This window comes from Impatiens glandulifera, chromosome 1 (assembly GCF_907164915.1).
Source record: "Impatiens glandulifera chromosome 1, dImpGla2.1, whole genome shotgun sequence".
Lineage (NCBI taxonomy): Eukaryota > Viridiplantae > Streptophyta > Magnoliopsida > Ericales > Balsaminaceae > Impatiens > Impatiens glandulifera.
In genome coordinates this window covers 85,881,463-85,901,996 of record NC_061862.1, presented here as the reverse complement: position 1 = coordinate 85,901,996, position 20,534 = coordinate 85,881,463, and the positions used below count along the sequence as shown (strand labels likewise).

The window sequence follows — 20,534 nt, the reverse complement described above, 5'->3', positions numbered from 1 at the left end:
ATAAATCACTGTAAATTACATAAACCATATAATATTTACTTTCAAACATTCATTACCATAAAACCAATAAATCACTTAAAAAAAAGTTATAATATATAAAAGCTTCTAAATATAGGTAATAATTTCCATATCAGCAAATAGAAAATCTATTTTTACAGAATTATAAATTATTTGAAGTTAAATAAAAAGAGTTTTATTTGCTTTAGTACTATGATATTTAAGAGATTAAAAAGAAAAAAAAAAAGTAATTAAAATTAAAGAGAATCCCATAAAGAAAGGGTAAAAAAGGAAGGAAATTGATTATTGATGATGGTAAGGAAAAAAGGAGGATTTGAATTCAATAAAAGACAAATCTAAAACAATTGAAATCACTGTCCAAACAGGTGTTATCTTCTGGCCCCCCCGGTATTGCATTTCAAAAAATATTCATCCATTCAAGAAAGAGAAGAGTACTGAGTGGTACTGGTGTGCTGTGAAGAAGCTTTCAATTTACAGAAGCAAAACCAGAGTAGCCTCTCTCCCGATCTGGTTTGGTTTGGTTTGGTTTGGTTTGCCCCGATTCGATTCCTCATCCCCACTAGATCTAATCATGCCGTCAGGTGCGAAGAAGAGGAAAGCAGCAAGGAGAAAGAAGGAAAAGGGTGTTTCAAATCCTCCTCATGGTATATAATATACTTTTTTCAACCATACCCATCTTCTTAATTACTTATTCGCATGGTGGGTTTCCCCACAATCTGTTCTTTAGTTTGATTTGAATTGAATTTCTGGCCGCTAGATAGATAGATAGATAGATAGATAGATAGATAGTTCAGATATTGTCTTCTTCTCTATGTTGTATGTCGATCCAACTATCAATCTTAATATACCCTTCTTGTAAATCTGTATAAGGTATAGTATCTAATCAATGGTCTGCTATCTGCACTCTGCATGTGATGAATGAATTTTAGGTTACTTTTCTTTTATTGCGGCTGGTTTTGTTGTGGGTGAAACTGTAAAAAGCTCTTAAGAATCAACTGAATCTAAACATGGCAGGAGTTGGTGATTTGAAAGTTAGCTCCCAAATGTCTGGGAACAGTGATGAATACCATTCAATCACAGAAGGAGAAATTGAGAAGAAGAACAAAAACCCATCTTCTGTTCGATCTGAGAATGAAAATGTGGATAAAGTTCATAAGAGTTCTAGTAGCAGTTCAAGCAGTAGAAGTAGTGGTACTAGTAGTGGAAGTAGTTCTGATGATGAGTCGAATTCAATTGAGAAAAACATAGTGATGATAGAATCAAATGATCCAATCATACCTCAAAACCCGTCTGATCTTCCTGAACTACTACTGGGTGTAGAAGATTCTGCTGTTGCTTCTGCTGCTGCTGCTGCAATCTTGGAAGTTACAGTAACACCATCTTCAACTGTTGATTTAGTGGTGCCGCCATTTCAGGATCATAATTCACTAGAAAATGAGAAGGAGAAGAATTATGCTGACCAGATTGATCTTGAAGAAGGAGAGGTGGGTAATAATTTGGTTACGGATCCTTCTTCCTCCACTTCTATAAACCAAAATATATTGGTTTCATTGGTAGAGGAGGAGATGGGTGAAGAAAAATATATTGTACTTGAAGAGAACACCGCCACCAATACAGCTACTGAATCTAAGCTGAAAATTGATCAGTCTGTTTCAAACACGATTGAAACTTCTTCTCGGGAGCACAAAGGAAAAGATTATCAGTCCACTGTTATAGCTGGATCTGTTGAAAGACAGGTAAGACTAATTATTCTATTTTTCCATGTTTCTTGATTTCATCATGCTGGACTCATTTGTGTTTTTTTATCTTGTAGCAAGTGGAGAATTCACCTCCGAAAGTGTTGCAAAGAACTTCATGGGCAAGTTGCTGTGGACTGTTTGAGCTATTCGGCGGATCAAATAGATAATGATGCTGGGTATGCAACTCCATTTTGATTTCCAAACATATTATTGTCCTTCAATTTTTGTATTTCTTTTTTCAAAGTTTGATGAAAAATGATAAAGTTTGTCCCACCCTTCAAAACAAGTAACAAAAGAAGGTAGACAAGGCTTGTTTGATGTGGGGTTATTTCAAAATAATGTTTTCTTTATTTAGAAAATCTTGTTTGATGCAAAAAGTGGTTTTTTTTTGTTATTTTGTTAAAAATGTCTAAAAATTTCTTAGTATTTAATATTTTAGTTGTTAGAATTGATAGAATTAAGCACATTTTTAACACTTTTTAGTCTGGATGTGGATCCTGATCTAGATGAGACAATCATTTAATTTATTTGGAATCTCTTTTTTTTTTTGTCAAATATCTCGTCTAGATCCAGATCCAGATTCAAAAAGTGTTTCAAAATGGGGCCATATCAAACAAGGTCCAACCTTTCAAAATGTCGTGCATTGACAAAAATAAAAATGTTGGAGGGCAACTTCTTGCTCAAATGAGGTCTCAGTTTAGCGGTTATAGAAATAGAATGACTGTTTGAATATCTCGGGCGAATATATGATTTTGGCCTTCTTCATTATATCAAAACTCATGTAAAATAGTGGCATTGTTTATGATTTATGGTTAATTTCATTGTTTTCTTGTACACAGAAACAAAAGCAAGAAGAATTGGATGTACAAGTCATCGATCGAGTGAAGGAACAACAATCTGCTGCTGCTTGTCTTCTTTTTTTGGTAGCCAATAGTGTTTATATGAAAGGCTTTGCTCAAGCAATCATCTTATTTACTACTTGTTTTTTTTGTTTTTTTATTGTAGACATTTTGTTTCTATTATTCGTTCGCTTGGTGTGTTACGAACTTACGATTATCATTTTACTTACAAATGGATTGCTGTATCGATAGAAATATGTACGTGATATAGAACTATGGTTTGATCTCGGAACATTCGATGCTTGGCATGTCTCAATTAAGTTATGGTTATTTTACTTGCATTGTCTCCTCCTTTGCAAATTAATAGCTTCATTTTGAAACATATTTCTATCAAGATGTGGTTTAGACTTAATTCAGAAAATTATTAACAGTTCCTTTCTGGATCTCATTGTCTTCTCTTGTAAATCCATTTTTTTTACAGACATGGATTTAATGATGTATTTCTCTATCCCCATTTTTGTCATTTAGTTGCAGATTTTTTTAATAGCTGTCTCTGATTGGCACAGGGTTCAATGTTTTTGATAATTATAATAATAATAATGTTTCCAGCTTCAACATAGTATTTGCTATTTGTAGACATTGATTTTAAACAAAGATGTTGATTTTTTTCATATAGAATTTTTTTTTTTTAAATGTTATTTTTAATATTTCATTGATTTTATAAATACAGATGTGTTGAGTTTATAAGATTTTATTTAAATAAATAATACCAAATAAGGTTATTTTTAAGACGGTTTAAGTTAAAATTGATAATACATAAATATCAATTAGTTTTTGAAAATTGTGTTATGTATATATATATTTTTAACAAAAAAAAAAAAAAAAAAAAAAAAAGCAAAGAAGAATCAATCCTTAAAAATTACATATCATTGAATACAAATGCAACTAAATTTTCACACCAATCCAAACACACAAAAAGTAAAGAAGAATCAATCCTTAACAATTACATATTGGTTGAACACAAATGCAATCAAATTTTCACACCAATCCAAACACACAATCAACACTCTTTTAATTAGCTTTTATTTTTTCTTTGTACAAAGAATATACAACAACGTTAATGTTCATTGTTCGATGTCACTTAGTGTCGTGCATGTATGACGACAATGTATAATAGTTGCGTAGCCGATAGAATGATTAAGAAAGCTTCCATTGTTCTCTGCAAACAAAACAAAAGATCATGAAACTTATATTTCATAGAAGATAGAATCATAGAACTAGCTTATGAACTAATTACTACTTACCAAACGAGCATTTCTAATCTGCAATTCAATCTCCTTGCAAGCAAATCTGCAAAATTTTGTTTAAATTAGATATTAATTGATAATCAATCAAATGTTTATTTTTTTGTGTTACCCCATGGCAAGTAGAGTAAGGGTCCAAGCTAGAGTTGCAACAGAAGCAGCAGCCGGTAAAGTGTCATTGGACCAGAAACGAATATGATTGAACCCTGATAAAACCGAGGCCACACCAACAACTCCCGCAATAAGGGCAAACAGGACAAAGAATCCGGTGGCTGCATTTCCCATTGGAAAGTATACCGGAGAGAAATGTGCTGGAAGTTGAAATTCAGGACCTACATATGCAACAGTTGCAGAAGAATTAATTCTAATTGTAATTGTGAAATATGATTAATTAATCCTTACCAATGATGAAGCCATGATCAATGGCTGTGTTCATGGCCCAACCACCAATGCCCAAAACAATGGCGTACATGCAGAAATTGAGAAGTAAGAGCATTGAGGCATAAGATTTCATCTGTGCATTACCAGCCATTATTATGATCTTTCTCCGACCAATTAACTAGGTTTAATTTAGCTAATTGAAGTAAAAGTGTTTTTAATCTGTTGTTGGTGCAGAATGAGAATGAAAGGAGGCCTTAAAAAGCTGAAGAATGTTCTTTTCTTGCAAAGCTGAGCCTTGAGAAAAAGGGATTCCATACTCTTGGTGGGTTGGAAAGGGTCAAGGCAGAATGATGCTTTAATATTTTAGTCAAGGCAGCAACATATTATGCTTCTTAATTTCACAACAAGAAACAAATATTCTTTGCAAGTGGATAGATAATAAAATAGATAGAAAATGTATTTTAGCATACCCTCATTTTAATATTAAATAATATTTTTTTGAGAATTATATTTTAGTGCAATGTTAGACTAACCAAAAAAAATTCTAACCTTGTTAAAGTTCTAAATTCTCAAAACAATTTTTTTATTTTTTTGATATTATAACTTATTATTAAATAATTCTAAATTTAATTGTCGATGGTGGCTAGTATATGTAGTCTTTTGTGGAATATCGTTGGGATTAATTGGGTGATTCTCAAGTATTTAGGTATTTTTTGATAAATTTGAATTGATGCAACTAATATGACAGACCCACATAATTGTGTTATCATCTTAATTATTTTTTAGTGGATTATTTGGTTAAAGATAAATCGATCTTTCAATGATCGTAGTCATGCGATGCGTATCATTCATAATGTTATTATTTTGATGTTTTCTAGATTCATTTCGGAAAATTGGTAAAGTCTGTCGGAGAGTTAATCGTTTTTCTTGAGAACTTACGAACTCGATAACCTATTGAGTAACGTTTTTATTTTATTTTTGTTTATTTTTATTTTTATTTATTTTCTCTTCCTGACATGTTTTTGTTATTGGGTTCAAACTATTTAATATACATTATTCTTTTTAAAAAAAATATTTTTTATATATTTAAATTATTATTTTTATATAATATAATTATTATCAACAATTAATATTTTTTCATTAATATTACGAAATACATAATTAAATTAAAATATTTTAACACTTATTAAATTTGACCACATAAAAAATTTATTAATTTTATAATATGGATATAATTTAATATAATATTTAAAATTATATATTTAAAATTTCATAATTATTAAAAAAATAAATTAATTAAAATCATGATATTAATATTATATCATATTATATAAAAATAATAATAATTTAATTGTGTAAGTATGTATACATATAAAAACAAATTACAAATTAAATTTAAAATATATTTAATAATAGGTATAAATTAATAAAATATTATATATATATATATATATATATATATATATATATATATATATATATATATATATATATATATATATATATATATATATATAACTGATAAATTAGATTATTTTAAAAAATAAATAAACAAACTAATTTAATTTAAATTCTTTTATCATCAAACAAGATTATTATAAGAAGCCTTTCTTAAAACTAGAGGGAACAAAATGCTTCTACTAAACAAGAATATATTATTAAAAATGTGTTATGTTTAAATTCTTTAGAAAAGTTTTATATAATTCTAGTTTAAATGTTTGAGTTAACCTGAAGTGTTGTTATGCTCAATTTTTATATTCATTTAAAGTATATTAGAAAATAAAATAAATTTGCTATTTTGATGTTTGAATTTAGATAGTTTACATGTGATATTCAAATTATTACAAATTTATTATTTTATTTTAATTAATTGAGCACATATGTCAATATATTATATATATAAATAAATAATTAAATATATATATATATATATATATATATCAATTTTATTTTTAATTTCTCAAACACTTCTACGCACGCATAACAAGAACACCATCTTTAAGACACCTTAACCGTGTTGGACAATGTGAACCGCTTATATATGTCCAAAATGGAAACCATACCCAAATTTATAAAATTATGTAATTTAAACCATTTATAAAGCATAAATTTCAAAATAAAAATACACAATTAAAAAATATTCATCCTAAATGTTTGTAAATACATTTGACAAACTATTTTTTTTTTTTTTAAATACATCATGACGAAGTTTTGTTAATTTCTGACAAATTCTAAGACAAACTCACATATTATTAAAATTATAATAATTAAAGAAAAAAAAAAATACTAGCATAATTTAAAGTTCAATCATTATTTTGATTACTTCAATAATCAAGTTAATAGGAATAAGTATATATAAATGATGTTGGGTCAAATTATTTTTACTAACAATATTTTGATGAAAAAACTTAAACAAGAATGAAGTTAAGTCGTTTAAATTGTGTTTATGCAGGAACATCAAGATATGACTAACTTATACGCGATCTAAACAGGCTAATTAGACGCATTACGCAGTTAGACGTGCAGTCTAACAGATACGTAGTTAGACGTGCAGTCTAACAGATACGTAGTTAGACGTGCAGTCTAACTAAGGATGGCAATTTGAAACCGCCCCGCAAAAACCGAACCGAATTGCCCCGTTTGGGACGGTTTTTCCCCGAAACCGAATGAGGATGGGGCGGGGATGGTATTTGTGTCCCCCGACCCGCCCCGCCCCGATTTCAATCCGTTTTCACCCCGATTCTGCCCCGAATATCATAAACATAATTAAATATATTAAATCACCAATATATTTATTTATTTACTATATTTTATAAGAGTATTGAAATTATTTCTTTATAATAATATAAATTTTTAATATATTACAATATATATTATATTAAAAAATTAGTTTATATAATTTTATTGTATAATATTTATTTATTTTTTTAAATAAAAATTATTAACGGTGCACCGCGGGATTCCCCGAAACCGAAAAAAACCGAACGGGGCGGGGATGGTATTAAAAAAATCCCCGAAATTAAAACGGTGCGGGGATGGTAATTGCATTCCCCGCCCCGAACCGCCCCATTGCCATCCCTAAGTCTAACAGATACGTAGTTAGACTTGCAGTCTAACATATACGTAGTTAGACATGTTGTCTAACTCCATTAGATGTATGAGTCTGATGAGATGCAAAGTTAGACGTTGGCGTCTAACTCCTTCAGACAAGTCTGAAGTAAAACGTAGTTAGACGTGTATTCTAACTCCATTAGACTAGGTGGTCTAATGAATCTCGTTATTAGACGTTGACGTCTAACTCCCTTAGACTTTGTGGTCTAATGGAGCACGTCTAACAACAGCTGTTTGAAATTAACATATGTCTACCCACGATCAACTAGTTGTACGCTACTCCTGCCCCCACTTATCCGTGCAGTCCAGTACGCCAGCTATCTAATCAAATGAATGAATGCCACGTAAGTAAACATTCTTCTCACTATTTGCTCTATGCAGGACAATTACAGAAGAATGTTTGGTGCACTACTAGTTTGGTACGGCCACGATCCATGTGCACAGAGCCTGCTATACTTTTGTACTATGGAGGCTTTCCAATGGGCGCTTATCACGTATCCATCCAGAAGATTCGACCGTTGGTGCCTTTCTACTATATATTTATGCCAAAGGACAACGGACGAACCGTCTCACGAATTATTGGTTGCTTGCTCACTTACTTACTGATTTATACATCATCTTCAAGTTCAAGAGAGAGAATCAAAATCTGTCTAGCTGAGAAATATTCTTAATCATATTGTAAGTTGAACAGAGTCTGTTCTGTTCAACAAAGTGTTAGCTAGTTAGTAAACTGTATTTGATTCAAAGAAGTATAGTGAAATCCTTCCGGTTGTTGGAAGAAGGGGTGACGTGGGAAAGTTTGTTCCGAACATCCATAAACAACTTGTTGTGTCATTTACATTCTGTTTTTTCTTCTCTCATTGATTCGTAGCTTCAAACCTGAACAAAAAGTTCCGCACTTGAATCGCTTCAAGAGTTTGTAAGGGTTTGTGAAGAATATAAAGTGATATTAATCCTTAACAGATTTCTATCAAACCATTTTCCAGAAGTTGTCATCAATAGTTAGACCCCCGTCTATATTGATTACATTGTTCCTATCAAGTGGTATCAGAGCCTTATTTTCTATTCTCAAGCATCAAGAACATGAATCATGTCCATCATCAACGATATCCCTCTTCTTTCGAAAGAAAACTATGTTTATTGAATGATGAGAATGCAAGCGCACTTGGTTGCTCTTGATTGCGATATGTGGAGTGTCATTACTGATGGTCCCATAAATATTGCGAAGTCAAGATGTGAATGGACAGCGGAAGATAAGGTGATAAACAACTTGGACAACGTTGCCAAAAATATTATATATCAATCAATCAACATGAATGTATTTTGTGAGATCAAGTCCTGCTCCTCTACTAAAGATATTTGGGAGAAGCTGATTCAGATTTATGGTCGTAATGTTCAAACTAAGAAGAACCAAAAAGATCAGAAGGTTCTTATATGCACTGAAAACAAGTCCAAATGGGCCGATAGCGACTCAGAGGACTCATCTAGTGAAAATGATACAGACGTCGTCACATGCTTGATGGTAGATGATCAATCCAAGGTACATTTGAGTAATTGCCTAGAGGATTCTGTTTGGTATCTAAACATTGGTTGTTACAGACACATGACAGGAAATAGACAGCTTCTAACTGATATAGCAGACTGCTCAGGCCCTAAGATCACCTTTGGTGACAACAAGAAGGGTAAGAGTCGTAAGACCATGGGTAAGGGTAAGATTATCCATGGTAATTTAACTATTAACGATGTTTTACTTGTTGACAATCTGTGTTATAAGCTGATTAGCATTAGTCAATTATGTGATAATGGTTTGTCAATTGATTTCCAAACTCATGCGTGCCTGGTTAAAGATCAACAGGGTAATACATGACTAACCAGAAGTAGGGTAGGAAATTTATAGGATTGGTGTAATCAATAGAGACGGGGGTCTAACTATTGATGACAACTTATGGAAAACGGTTTGATTGAAATTCTGTTAGGAATTAATATCATTTTCTATTCTTCACAAACCCTTGTAAACTCTTGAAACGATTCAAGTACGGAAACGTTTACTCAGGTTTGAATCTAAGAACCAATGAAAGAAGAGAAGATAGAATGTAAATGGCACATCAATTTATTTATGAATGTTCAGAGCAAATTCTCCTACGTCACCTCTTCTTTCAACCACCGGAGGGATTCACTATACTTCTTTAAATCAAATACAGTTTACTAGCTAGCTAACTATTGAACAGAATAAACTCTGTTCAATTTACAATATGTTTAATAATATCACTCAGCTAGACAATGTTTTTTATTCTATTTCTCTCTTGAAGATGATGTACACAATCAATAAACAAGTGAGCAAGTAGACAGTAATTTGTGAGTCAGTGCCAAATACCAGCAGCTCATCCTTTGTCCTTGAGGATCTTTAAATAGGAAACAGACACCAACGGTCAAATCTTCTGTATTGACACGTGGTGAGCGCCTATTGAAAAATCGCCCATAGTACAAGAGTACAACAGACTTAGTGCACAAGGATCGTGGTCGTACCAATCTGGTAGTGCGTCAACCATTCTTCTAGAACTGTCCTGCAAGGAACAAGTAGTGGGAAGAATATTTACTTACGTGGCAATCATTCATTGGATGTAACTGGTTGTCGTACTGAGCTCCACGGATCAGTGGAGCAGGAGTAGCGTATAGCTAGTTGATCATGGGTAGACGATTGCTAACTTCAAGCAGCTGCTGAAGCGAGGCATTAGACGTGCTTCGTTAGACTGCCAAGTCTAAGGAAGTTAGATGCCCACGTCTAATAGCGAGATTCATTAGACCACCAAGTCTAATGGATTTAGATTGCACGTCTAACTACGTTTTACTTCAGACTTGTCTGAATGAGTTAGACACCAGCGTCTAACTTTCATATGTTAGACTGCACGTCTAACTACGTATCTGTCAGATTGCACGTCTAACTACGTATCTGTCAGACTGCATGTCTAACTACGTATTTGTCAAACTGCACGTCTAACTAGGGACATGTATAATAAGTCTGTTTCAAACTAATTCTAACTTAGCATATTTTGATGCACATGCACACAAAAAATTTAGACACCTTAGCTTTATTCTTATTTAAGTTTTACACAAATTCATCATCAAAATCATTAAAATATCATTAGTCAAGATAATTTGACCCAACAATATCCCCATTTTTGGTGATGTTAAAACTTAAATAAAATATTAGAAATGTATATGCAAATTTGATCATTATCGACGCAATAAATAGCAAAATACTATTCATATTTTCAAGATAAACATAGCATGCTCGATAACATTAGAAGATTTTTCAAAAATATTCAAAAGCATCCAAAAACATCAAAAGATTTTAACATTCCCCTTAAATCTAATGCCAATCTTTTCCTTTTCCCCCTTTTTAACATCATTGGGAGATGGAATCCTAATATGCTCTTTTAGCCAAGTAGGCTGCCCGATTTCGTCTCTTCAACCTGAGCCTACCTACTCGTAAAACATAGTCGAGAACATTTTGGTTGTTCAAGACTCTAGATGGATTGAAGTAAGAACCGTGTCCAGCTTCAGAGAGAAGACAACATAGGTTCGTTCTAAGAGGAGCATCATATCCATAGAGTTTATTTGGAGAAGAAATCATCTTTACCGGATTATTAAAAAGAAATTTCGATCAATTGATGGCTACACCCTTTGTGATGGCCACCATTATTTCAAAGACTTTGTTGCAGTAGATGTAGGAAGAATCCTTAGCAAGAATATAATTTGAAATGATGTCGCTGAGTAGGGAAAACTCAACTTTCAGACAAACTCTTTCCGTGAGAGGCGACCGGAAAGAGATGCCCTTTAAACGATTGATCCGAGAAAATGAGTTTCATCTCGGACAAGATTTCATCGGAGGAAGGAGGGAACTCATAGATCCCTTCATTTGGAAGCCTTAAGAACATGGAGAAAGTTTCCTTTGAGAAACAAACGTTTTTTCCAAGAATAGTTGCACGAATATACTTGTTATGATAAAATTTGGAAGTTTCAAAGAATTCACGAACTGCCTGTTCATGAAAGATGTAGTGGGTACGTAGAAACTTCTTTAGCCTAGAAGTTTCTAGAGAATGAAACATTGTAACCATTTCTGAAATCATCGGGGAGGATACAAATTCAAAATCTACTTGAAGAGATTTTGTAGTGAGAGAAGACATTTCAATAGGATGAGAGAAAAAGCTTAGGGATTCAAAAGCTACAAGAAAGATTTCTAAAAGAGAGAATCGAGGATTTAGGAAGGAGATACTCAAGCTTTTGAGTATGACCGTTTCTTAAATACAGAAGAGCTGACGTGTGACCATTAAATTTATGATTATATGAACCGTCAAAAATCTAAGAAATCTATTCCCAAGAGACGCAGTTATCATTTAAGATTAATCATGAAATAGTGCTATTAATGTTAGACGTGTAGTGAAAAGTCATCAGACATTTTAGTCATTCTTTTAATATTGAAAGACACATGTCTTCAATCCATTTGTGAGGTGATTGTTTTAATTTTGGCGGAAAAAGTACATGGACAGATACGGTGGCAGTAGACAACTGTCCCAATAGCCAGAAGATGAACAATCTAATTACATAAGTAGTTAGACGTCTAACTTACTTTCCACATTCTTTACCTATAATTTGAATATGTGTCTATTAGACGTCAATGTCTAATCACGCTTGTCTTATAGACAATCAAAAGTCTATTAGACTTTGAACGTCTAATTACGCATGTACACCACGTGCTAGACATGTGTTTGATTAGACGTGAGCTTCTAATTGCTCTTATCTTATAAACATTAAAACGTCTATTAGACTTTCGACGTCTAACTACGCAGGTTATTAACTAAGACAAGTATCCAATATGAGGTATAGATTGTTTTGAGCAAACTCACGTCTAAGTAGATGCGCTTCTCAGACTACTGATCTATAAGACGTATTGAGACATCTATCTACTTCTCCATCCAACAACATGTTCCCCCTCAGTATATGCATATAATAAAATTAGTCAAGATTAACAAGTCCTAAGATATTTCTAAAGTGAGAAAACTTAGTCTCGGGTAGAGGCTTCGTGAAGATGTTTATTGTTTGTTAATCTGTTGGGACATATTCGAGGAGAATATGCTTCTAACTGACATGCTCTCGGATAAAATAATGTATGATTTCGATGTGCTTTGTCCGAGAGTGTAGAACTGGGTTGTAGGTGATGGCTATAGCACTTGTGTTGTCGCATAAAATTGGAGATTCTTCTGCCTCAATTCCATAGTCCCTTAGCTATTGTTGAACCCACAAGAGCTGAGAGTAGGAACTTCCTGCAGTAAGGTACTCTGCTTTAGCTATCGGCCCATTTAGACTTGTTTTCCGCACATATAAGAACCTTCTGATCTTTCTGGTTCTTTTTAGTTTGAACGTTACGGCCATAGATCTGAATCAGCTTTTCCCAAATGTCTTTAGCAGAGGAGCAGGATTTGATCTTGCAGAATATATTCATGTTGATTGGTTGATATAGAATATCTTTGGCAACGTTGTCCAAGTTGTTAGTCATCTTATCTTCAGTTGTCCACTCACATCTTGGTTTTGTAATCTTTATGGGACCATCGGTAATGACACTCCACATATTGCAATCAAGAACAACCAAGTGAGCTTGCATTCTCATCATCCAATAATCGTAGTTTTCTTTCGAAAGTAGAGGGATCTCATTGATGATAGACATGATTTATATTCTTGATGTTTAAGAATATAAAAAGGGCTTTGATACCAATTGATAGTATCGGTGTAATCAATAAAGACGGGGTCTAACTATTGATGACAACTTCTGGAAAACGGTTTGATAGAAATCTTGTTAGGGATTAATATCACTTTCTATTTTTCACAAACCTTTGCAAACTCTTGAAACGATTCAAGTGCGGAAACGTTTGCTAAGGTTTGAAGCTAAGAACCAATGAAAGAATAGAAGACATAATGTAAATGACACATCGATTTGTTTATGGATGTTCGGAGCAAAACGCTCATACGTCACCCCTTCTTCCAACTACCAGAAGGATTCACTGTACTTCTTTGAATCAAATACAGTTTACTGGCTAACTAACTATTGAATAGAACAGACTCTGTTCAATTTACAATATGTTTAATAATATCACTCAGCTAAACAATATTTTTTATTCTATTTCTCTCTTAAAGATGATGTACAAAATCAGTAAGCAAGTGAGCAAGTAGACAGAAATTCGTGAGACAGTGCCAAAAACTAGCAGCTCATCCGTTGTCCTTGAGGATCTTTAAATAGAAAACAGACACCAACGGTCGAATCTTCTTCATTGACACATGGCGAGCGCCTATTGGAAAGCTGCCCATAGTACAAGAGTACAGCAGGCTCTATGCACAAGGATCGTGGCCGTACCAATCTGGTAGTGCGCCAAACATTCTTCTAGAACTGTTCTGTAAGGAACAAGTAGTGGAAAGAATATTTACTTACGTGGCATTCATTCATTGGATGCAACTGGTTGTCGTACTGAGCTGTACGGATCAGTGGAGTAGGAGTAGCGTATAGCTAGTTGATCGTGGGTAGACAGATGCTAACTTCAAGTAGCTGCTAAAGCGAGACATTAGACGTGCTTCGTTAGACTGTCAAGTCTAAGGAAGTTAGACGCCCACGTCTAATAGCGAGATCCATTAGACCACCAAGTCTAATGGAGTTAGACTGCACGTCTAACTACATTTCACTTCAGAATTGTTTGAAGGAGTTAGACATCAACGTTTAACTTTCATTTGTTAAACTGTCCGTCTAACTACGTATCTGTTAGATTGCACGTCTAACTATGTATCTGTCAGACTGCACGTTTAACTATGTATTTGTCAGACTGCACGTCTAACTATGTATCTGTTAGACTGCACGTCTAACTACGTATCTGTAAAACTGCACGTCTAACTAGGGACACGTCTAATAAGCCTATTTCAAACCAAGTCTAACTTAGCATATTTTGATGCACCTGCACAAAAAACATTTAGACACCTTAACTTTATTCTTATTTAAGTTTACACAAGTTGATCATCAAAATATCGTTAGTCAAGATAATTTGACCCAACAGAAATTCTTATAAAATGAACTAGCAAAATAAGACATCTGACCCTATGTGCTTGATTGCCAAAAATGACCTGAAATAGTTATGGCATAAAAGATTAAACCATCTAAACTTTAAAACCATCAACAATATTTGTTCGCATAATTTAGTGTTCGATTTACCTAAATTACAGTTTTCTAAAGACAAGGTTTGTCCTGATTGCCGGTTAGGCAAACAGGGCAGGTCATTGTTCAAAAGTAAAGGGAAATCTCAATCCAGCCGTTGCTTAAAATTTTTACATATGGATCTGTTTGGTCCAATTCCTGTAAAGATCTTAGGAGGAATGAGATTTATCTTAGTAGTTATTGATGATTTTTCAAGATTTACATGGGTAGTATTTTTGCAATCTAAGGATCAAACCGCTATAAATTTGATTAAGATCCTTAGATGAATTCAAAACCAGAAATCTTTAAGTATTATTTTTATTCGAAGTGATTGGGGAACCGAGTTCACCAATAGATGCCTAACCTCTTATCTCGATGAGTCTGGTATTAGACACGAGTTGTCTAGTGCTAGAACTCCACAGTAAAATGGCATTGCTGAGAGAAGAGTGGGGACACTAAAAGAAGCAGCGAGATCTATACTGGCTGAATCAGGTGTTCCTCAGAAGTTTTGGGTAGAAGCCATAAACACAGCATGTTACACACAAAATCGGTCGATAATCAACAAATGTTTTGACAAAACACCCTATGAACTGTTTTACGGGAGAATCCCTACAGTGTCTTACTTTAAAGTATTTGGGTGTAAATGTTTTATTCATAACAACGGGAAGGATTATCTGACTACTTTTGATGCTAAAGCATATGTTGGAATCATGTTGGGTTATTCCTCAATAAGTAAGGCTTACAGAGTGTACAACAATAGAATACAAACTGTTGAGGAATCCCTACATGTTGTTTGTGATGAGTCTATTGAAAGTAATTCTATTGATCCCGTCAACCTCGCTAGTAGATTAGAAGCAACAAGTCTTGAATTTGTGTGTGAGGATGAAGCTCTATTTAAACGGATTCCCCCGTTTGATCCTGTGGCTAATCAGGTTGAGACCCAACTAGACGATCAAACTCTTGTTCAACAAGATGTTGAAAGTTCTGACGTCACGGGGCCATCTGATCAGATGATTAATCCTTTAGGACCCAACTTCAGATAGAACAAGAATCATCCACCAGAATTGATAATTGGAAATCATAACTCTCCTTGTAGGACAAGATGTCAATTGATGGATGAAATGGCCAACTCTGCCTTTATTTCTCAAATTGAATCCAAGAAAATTGGTAAAGCAGTGCTTGACCCAGATTGGATCAATGCTATGTAAGAAGAGTTAAACCAATTTGTGAGAAATAAAGTGTGGCATCTAACTCCAAGACTGACTGATCAATCGTTCATTGGAACTAGATGGGTCTTTAGAAATAAGCTTAGTGAAGATGGCTTAGTTATAAGAAACAAAGCCCAGTTGGTTGCCCAAGGATACAGACAAGGGGAAGGCATTGACTTTGATGAGTCATTTGCTCCCATAGCTAGACTTGAGGCAATCAGAATCTTCCTAGTTTACGCATTATTTAAAAATTTTAAATTTTTTCAAATGGATGTGAAGAGTGCATTTTTAAACGGTAAACTAAATGAAGATGTTTATGTTGAGCAACCCCCTGGTTTTCTAGATCATACTTTACCAAATCATGTTTTTAAACTTGACAAAGTTTTATATGGTTTGAAATAAGTTCCAAGAGCTTGGTATGAATGTATGATACTCTGACTAAGTTTTTGTTTAATCATGATTTCGTTATTGGAACTGTTGATAAAACACTGTTTAGATTTGTTAAAGATTCTCACATTCTACTTGTTCAAGTACATGTTGATGACATTATATTTGGGTCAACTAACCCCAAATTGTGTGAGAAATTTGTTAAGCTGATGCAGGATAGGTTTGAGATGAGCATGATGGGAGAATTAACTTTCTTTCTTGGCCTTCAAGTTCGTCAGTTGAAGAAAGGAACATTCATCAATCAAGCCAAATACACCAAGGAGTTGCTAAAGAAGTTCGGGATGGAGAAGTGCTCTACTGCAGCTACTCCAATGAGATCCTCCAGCAAACTAGACAAAGATGATGGTGGACAGGGTGTAGACATCACTGCCTTAGAGGTCTCATAGGATCTTTGCTCTATCTCACGTACAGTAGACCAGACATTCAATTTGTTGTTGGTGTCTGTGCAAGATTCCAAGTTAATCCTAAACTTTCTCACTTTACTACTGCTAAACGTATTTTGAAATATTTGAAGGGAACTCAAAATATGGAACTGTGGTATCCAAAGGATTCTAGTTTCAATTTAACAAGTTTCTCAGATGCAGACTATGCAGGGTGCAAAATAGATAGGAAAAGCACGAGTGGAACTTGTCAATTCCTTGGAGATCGTCTAATCTCATGGTTCAGCAAGAAGCAGACGTCCGTTGCCACGTCTACAGCTGAAGTTGAGTACCTTGCTGCAGGGAGTTACTGCTCTCAACTCGTGTAGGTTCAACAACGGTTAAAGGACTACGGGATTGAGGCAGAAGAATCTCCAATTTTCTGCGACAACACAAGTGCAATAGTCATCACCTACAATCTAGTTATGCATTCTCAAACAAAGCACATTGAAATCAGACATCATTTCATTTGAGAGCATGTCAGTCAGAAGCATAGCATATTCGCCTTGAATATGTCCCAACAGATCAACAAACGACAAACATCTTCATGAAGCCACTACCCGAGACTAAGTTCTCACTTTAGAAATATTATAGGACTTGTTGATCTTGACTGATTTTCTTTCATGCATGAATTGAAGGGGAACATGTTGTTCAAATGTAACTGGACAGACAAGTAGGTATAGGTCTCAATACGTCCAATAGATCATTAGTCTAAGAAGCATTTCTACTTGGACAAGAGTTTGCTTAAACAGTCTACACCTTTGTTTGTATAAAAGTCTTGGTTGATAACCTGCGCAGTTAGACATTGAAATCTAATAGACGCTTAGACATTTATAAGACAAGAGCAATTGGACGCTCATGTCTAACACGTGGTGGTTATGCGTAATTAGATGGTCAAAGTCTAATAGACTTTTGATTGTCTATAAGACAAGTGTGATTAGACGTCGACGTCTAATAGGCGCATATCCAAATTAGAGGCAAGGAATGTGAAGAGTAAATTAAAATGTCTAACTATATATGTACTTAGACCTATTCATCTTCTAGCTATTGGGATAGCTGTCCACTACCACTGTTGTTAGATAAAATCAGACCGGTTCAAATAAACCTAACTTAAATAAACTTTCCATGCAGGAACAAGGAACCAGACCGGACAAACAAAAGAACCGGCTAAAGAAAACTAGCTGGTCAGGTCATTAAACCGACCAAGAATACTTGGAACATGACCGAACAAAGAAAGGATCGGCCAAAGCTTAAAACCGGAATCATCAAACAGCCGATCAGCCACAAGGCAGAGGAATAACTGGAAGAAGTCCGGTTATATCACCCATACCGGAAGCCACCCGGTTAAGTCAAATGGCCGACCAGTACAATAAGACAATTCGGGTATCTGTTGAGAATGATACCAAAGGAACAGACTGAACACTTCCATATCCATACAAGTCTGAGGAAAGTCTGCAGGCTGCAGAAGACAGTCCTACCGGATCTTTCCACTTCGGGATAAGTCAGAAAGAAGATCTTCCAAGTACAGACAACTGTCCAACAGACAGTGCCTACATTGAGTAAAAGACAAACCTAGCAGGTTTGTCTTACATACCGGAAGAACAGACTGCCAAGTCTGAGGTTGACCATCAGGTCTGAGGAAACGACCGCAGATCTGAATCTCTGAATCACTGAACATCTGCACCCCTGCTCAACCAATCAGATTCAAGGCAGTGAAATATGACCGTTGGCATATGTCACCTATAAAAGGGGCAGTTGAAGAAAAGTAAATGTGGGACACATAGCAAGTATTCAATTTACAAGTGAAAACAGTGTGCTCTCTCTCTAGAAAGCCTAGTGTTAAAGTTGAAGTGTTTAATTTACAATTTCGGTACAAATTGTAAGAGTGTTATCGAGCAGGAAATAAGTCTCGATCGGATTGTATTTGTATTCCTTAGTGAATATCCTTCTCGCGGTTTCGAGAGGAAGGGGTGACGTAGGAGCTTTATCTCCGAACATCCATAACATCGGTCTTATTATTTACTTTCTGTCGGCTCCATTGTCTAACCAATTTACACTAACTTAACTACACTGCTCTAAACTGACTCTATATTATCCATATCGGACCACCAGGTTACCAAAACCGACCCACCATTTTTCAAACCTCCATCATCCGAAACCGGCCTTGCCTATTATACAAGTGTGCTGCTTCAACCTGAAAGCAAACCTCTTCCGCACTTGAACCTAGTTCAAGGGTCTGTGACAGGTTGTGTAGTATTGAAACCCCGGTGTTAATCTCTAACCGGATTAACCACCACCCTTCAAGTGAGAACCGCTAACCGGTCCAACCCCCGGTCCTCCAGCGGCTACCTAGATCCTAACAATTGGTTGACGTTCTCATTTGGATGGTTGGCATCCGATCAGTCGGTCTCATCCCCCAACTAAGCTGCCTTCTTGTGGAGCATGGTGTTCCAACCTGTCCCGGAGAAGGTTTGAACCAAGCCCAAGTGCTGACTAAAGAAGTAACCGACTCATTTTATGAGCGGTTCGAGAGAGCTTGGAGGAGAAGAAACCGCCGCAATAACCGCAACGATGTCGTCAACTCTCATGAACACTAAGTAACTCCTTCCCGCACCCGGTCGTTTTGCTTCATGCACCGGGTGCATCCTTATCCAACCTATCTTTGATCGTTTCGGCTTGATCTATGTCTTCTTCGGTTTCACTGATGTTCCGTTTGATTCTATGCTTTCTTCGTTATTACTCATGCCTTTTTCGGCACTATCTATGTTGCTTTCGGTCTCCTTTAATTAATCTTGGTTATGTTCTTGCAATTAATGAAAAAAGAATCCTTAATTAATGAGATAACCCCCAACCACCTGAACATTTAATATCCAACTAACTTGGTTACTTCTCAACTAATACCTACCTCGGGCTCCGCAATCTGCCTCTTCCCAATACACCTTGGAAACATCAAGATTCTCTTGTCTAATAAAACAAAACTGACAATCAAAGCTTATGTTTTCCCTCCAAAAACCAACCCTATATAAGGAGCCATCTTCTAATCAACTTACCACATCCTAAAGCATAAAACACTTCTGAAATCTCTTGAATTCCATCTCTCTCAAAACCGTAATCATGCCAAGCCGAACTTTGGGAAACTTTTTGAGCATTGACTTCAACTCTTGTATGGAAGAGTGGGATAGAAATCAGGAAAAGGAGGTTATGTTTCAATCTCTCACTGCGACCGGTCTTCGACCCTTCCTCGAAGAGGCCGGTCCCATTCTCTTGGAGGATGTCAAGGCCTTCTTTCGAAGCGCCTGCATCAGGGGAAATTACATCGTCTCTACAATAAGAGACCATACCTTCTGAATTGATGAAACTGAATTTGCTTCACTATTCGGCCTACCCACGGAAGGATTCTCTGACTTTCCAACAATAGAGGACCTTGCGGGATTTGAGCACGCACTATACCTCTCGGCCACCATTTATCCGGTGGAACACTATGGGTCCAAAACACAACTCGCTAGTCACGGTCAACTTCTTCTCGAGATCGTGAGTCGATCTATCCTATGTCAGTCACCGAATCAACGGTACTCTAGAAATACCTACAACATAATGACTCACATTGTTGGCGAGACGGTCATCAACTGGTCAACGGTCATATTCCAAAACCTGAAGAACATGGTGCTAACCAAGAAAGGTCTCGGCTATGCACCACATATAAGTAAGCTGATTCTAACATACCGGCCAGAGTTTGGACCAGGCACACCGGCCTCCTCTTCGAACATCCTTGACAAGGATTCGGTGGAGGAAAGAATTTCCAGAATGTCTCTTCCATAGGTTGTACCTTTCCAT

The 20,534-nt window shown here is 35.3% G+C and overlaps 2 protein-coding genes across 2 annotated transcripts; one reads left to right on the top strand and one right to left on the bottom strand.

Moving 5' to 3' along the window:
- Nucleotides 1-407: 407 nt before the first annotated feature.
- LOC124919165 (myb-like protein X) lies at nt 408-2,933 on the top strand. The gene is made up of 4 exons (XM_047459333.1): nt 408-662; nt 1,033-1,754; nt 1,832-1,933; nt 2,597-2,933. Exons 1-3 carry the CDS (start codon nt 590-592, stop codon nt 1,922-1,924), a joined length of 888 nt encoding a protein of 295 aa, XP_047315289.1. The 5' UTR covers nt 408-589; the 3' UTR covers nt 1,925-1,933; nt 2,597-2,933.
- A 629-nt stretch (nt 2,934-3,562) lies between these two features.
- Nucleotides 3,563-4,499, bottom strand: LOC124922004 (membrane protein PM19L-like). The gene is made up of 4 exons (XM_047462717.1): nt 4,303-4,499; nt 4,013-4,232; nt 3,901-3,946; nt 3,563-3,815 (listed from the first exon to the last, which is right to left on the bottom strand). Exons 1-4 carry the CDS (start codon nt 4,430-4,432, stop codon nt 3,738-3,740), a joined length of 474 nt encoding a protein of 157 aa, XP_047318673.1. The 5' UTR covers nt 4,433-4,499; the 3' UTR covers nt 3,563-3,737.
- Nucleotides 4,500-20,534: the final 16,035 nt, after the last annotated feature.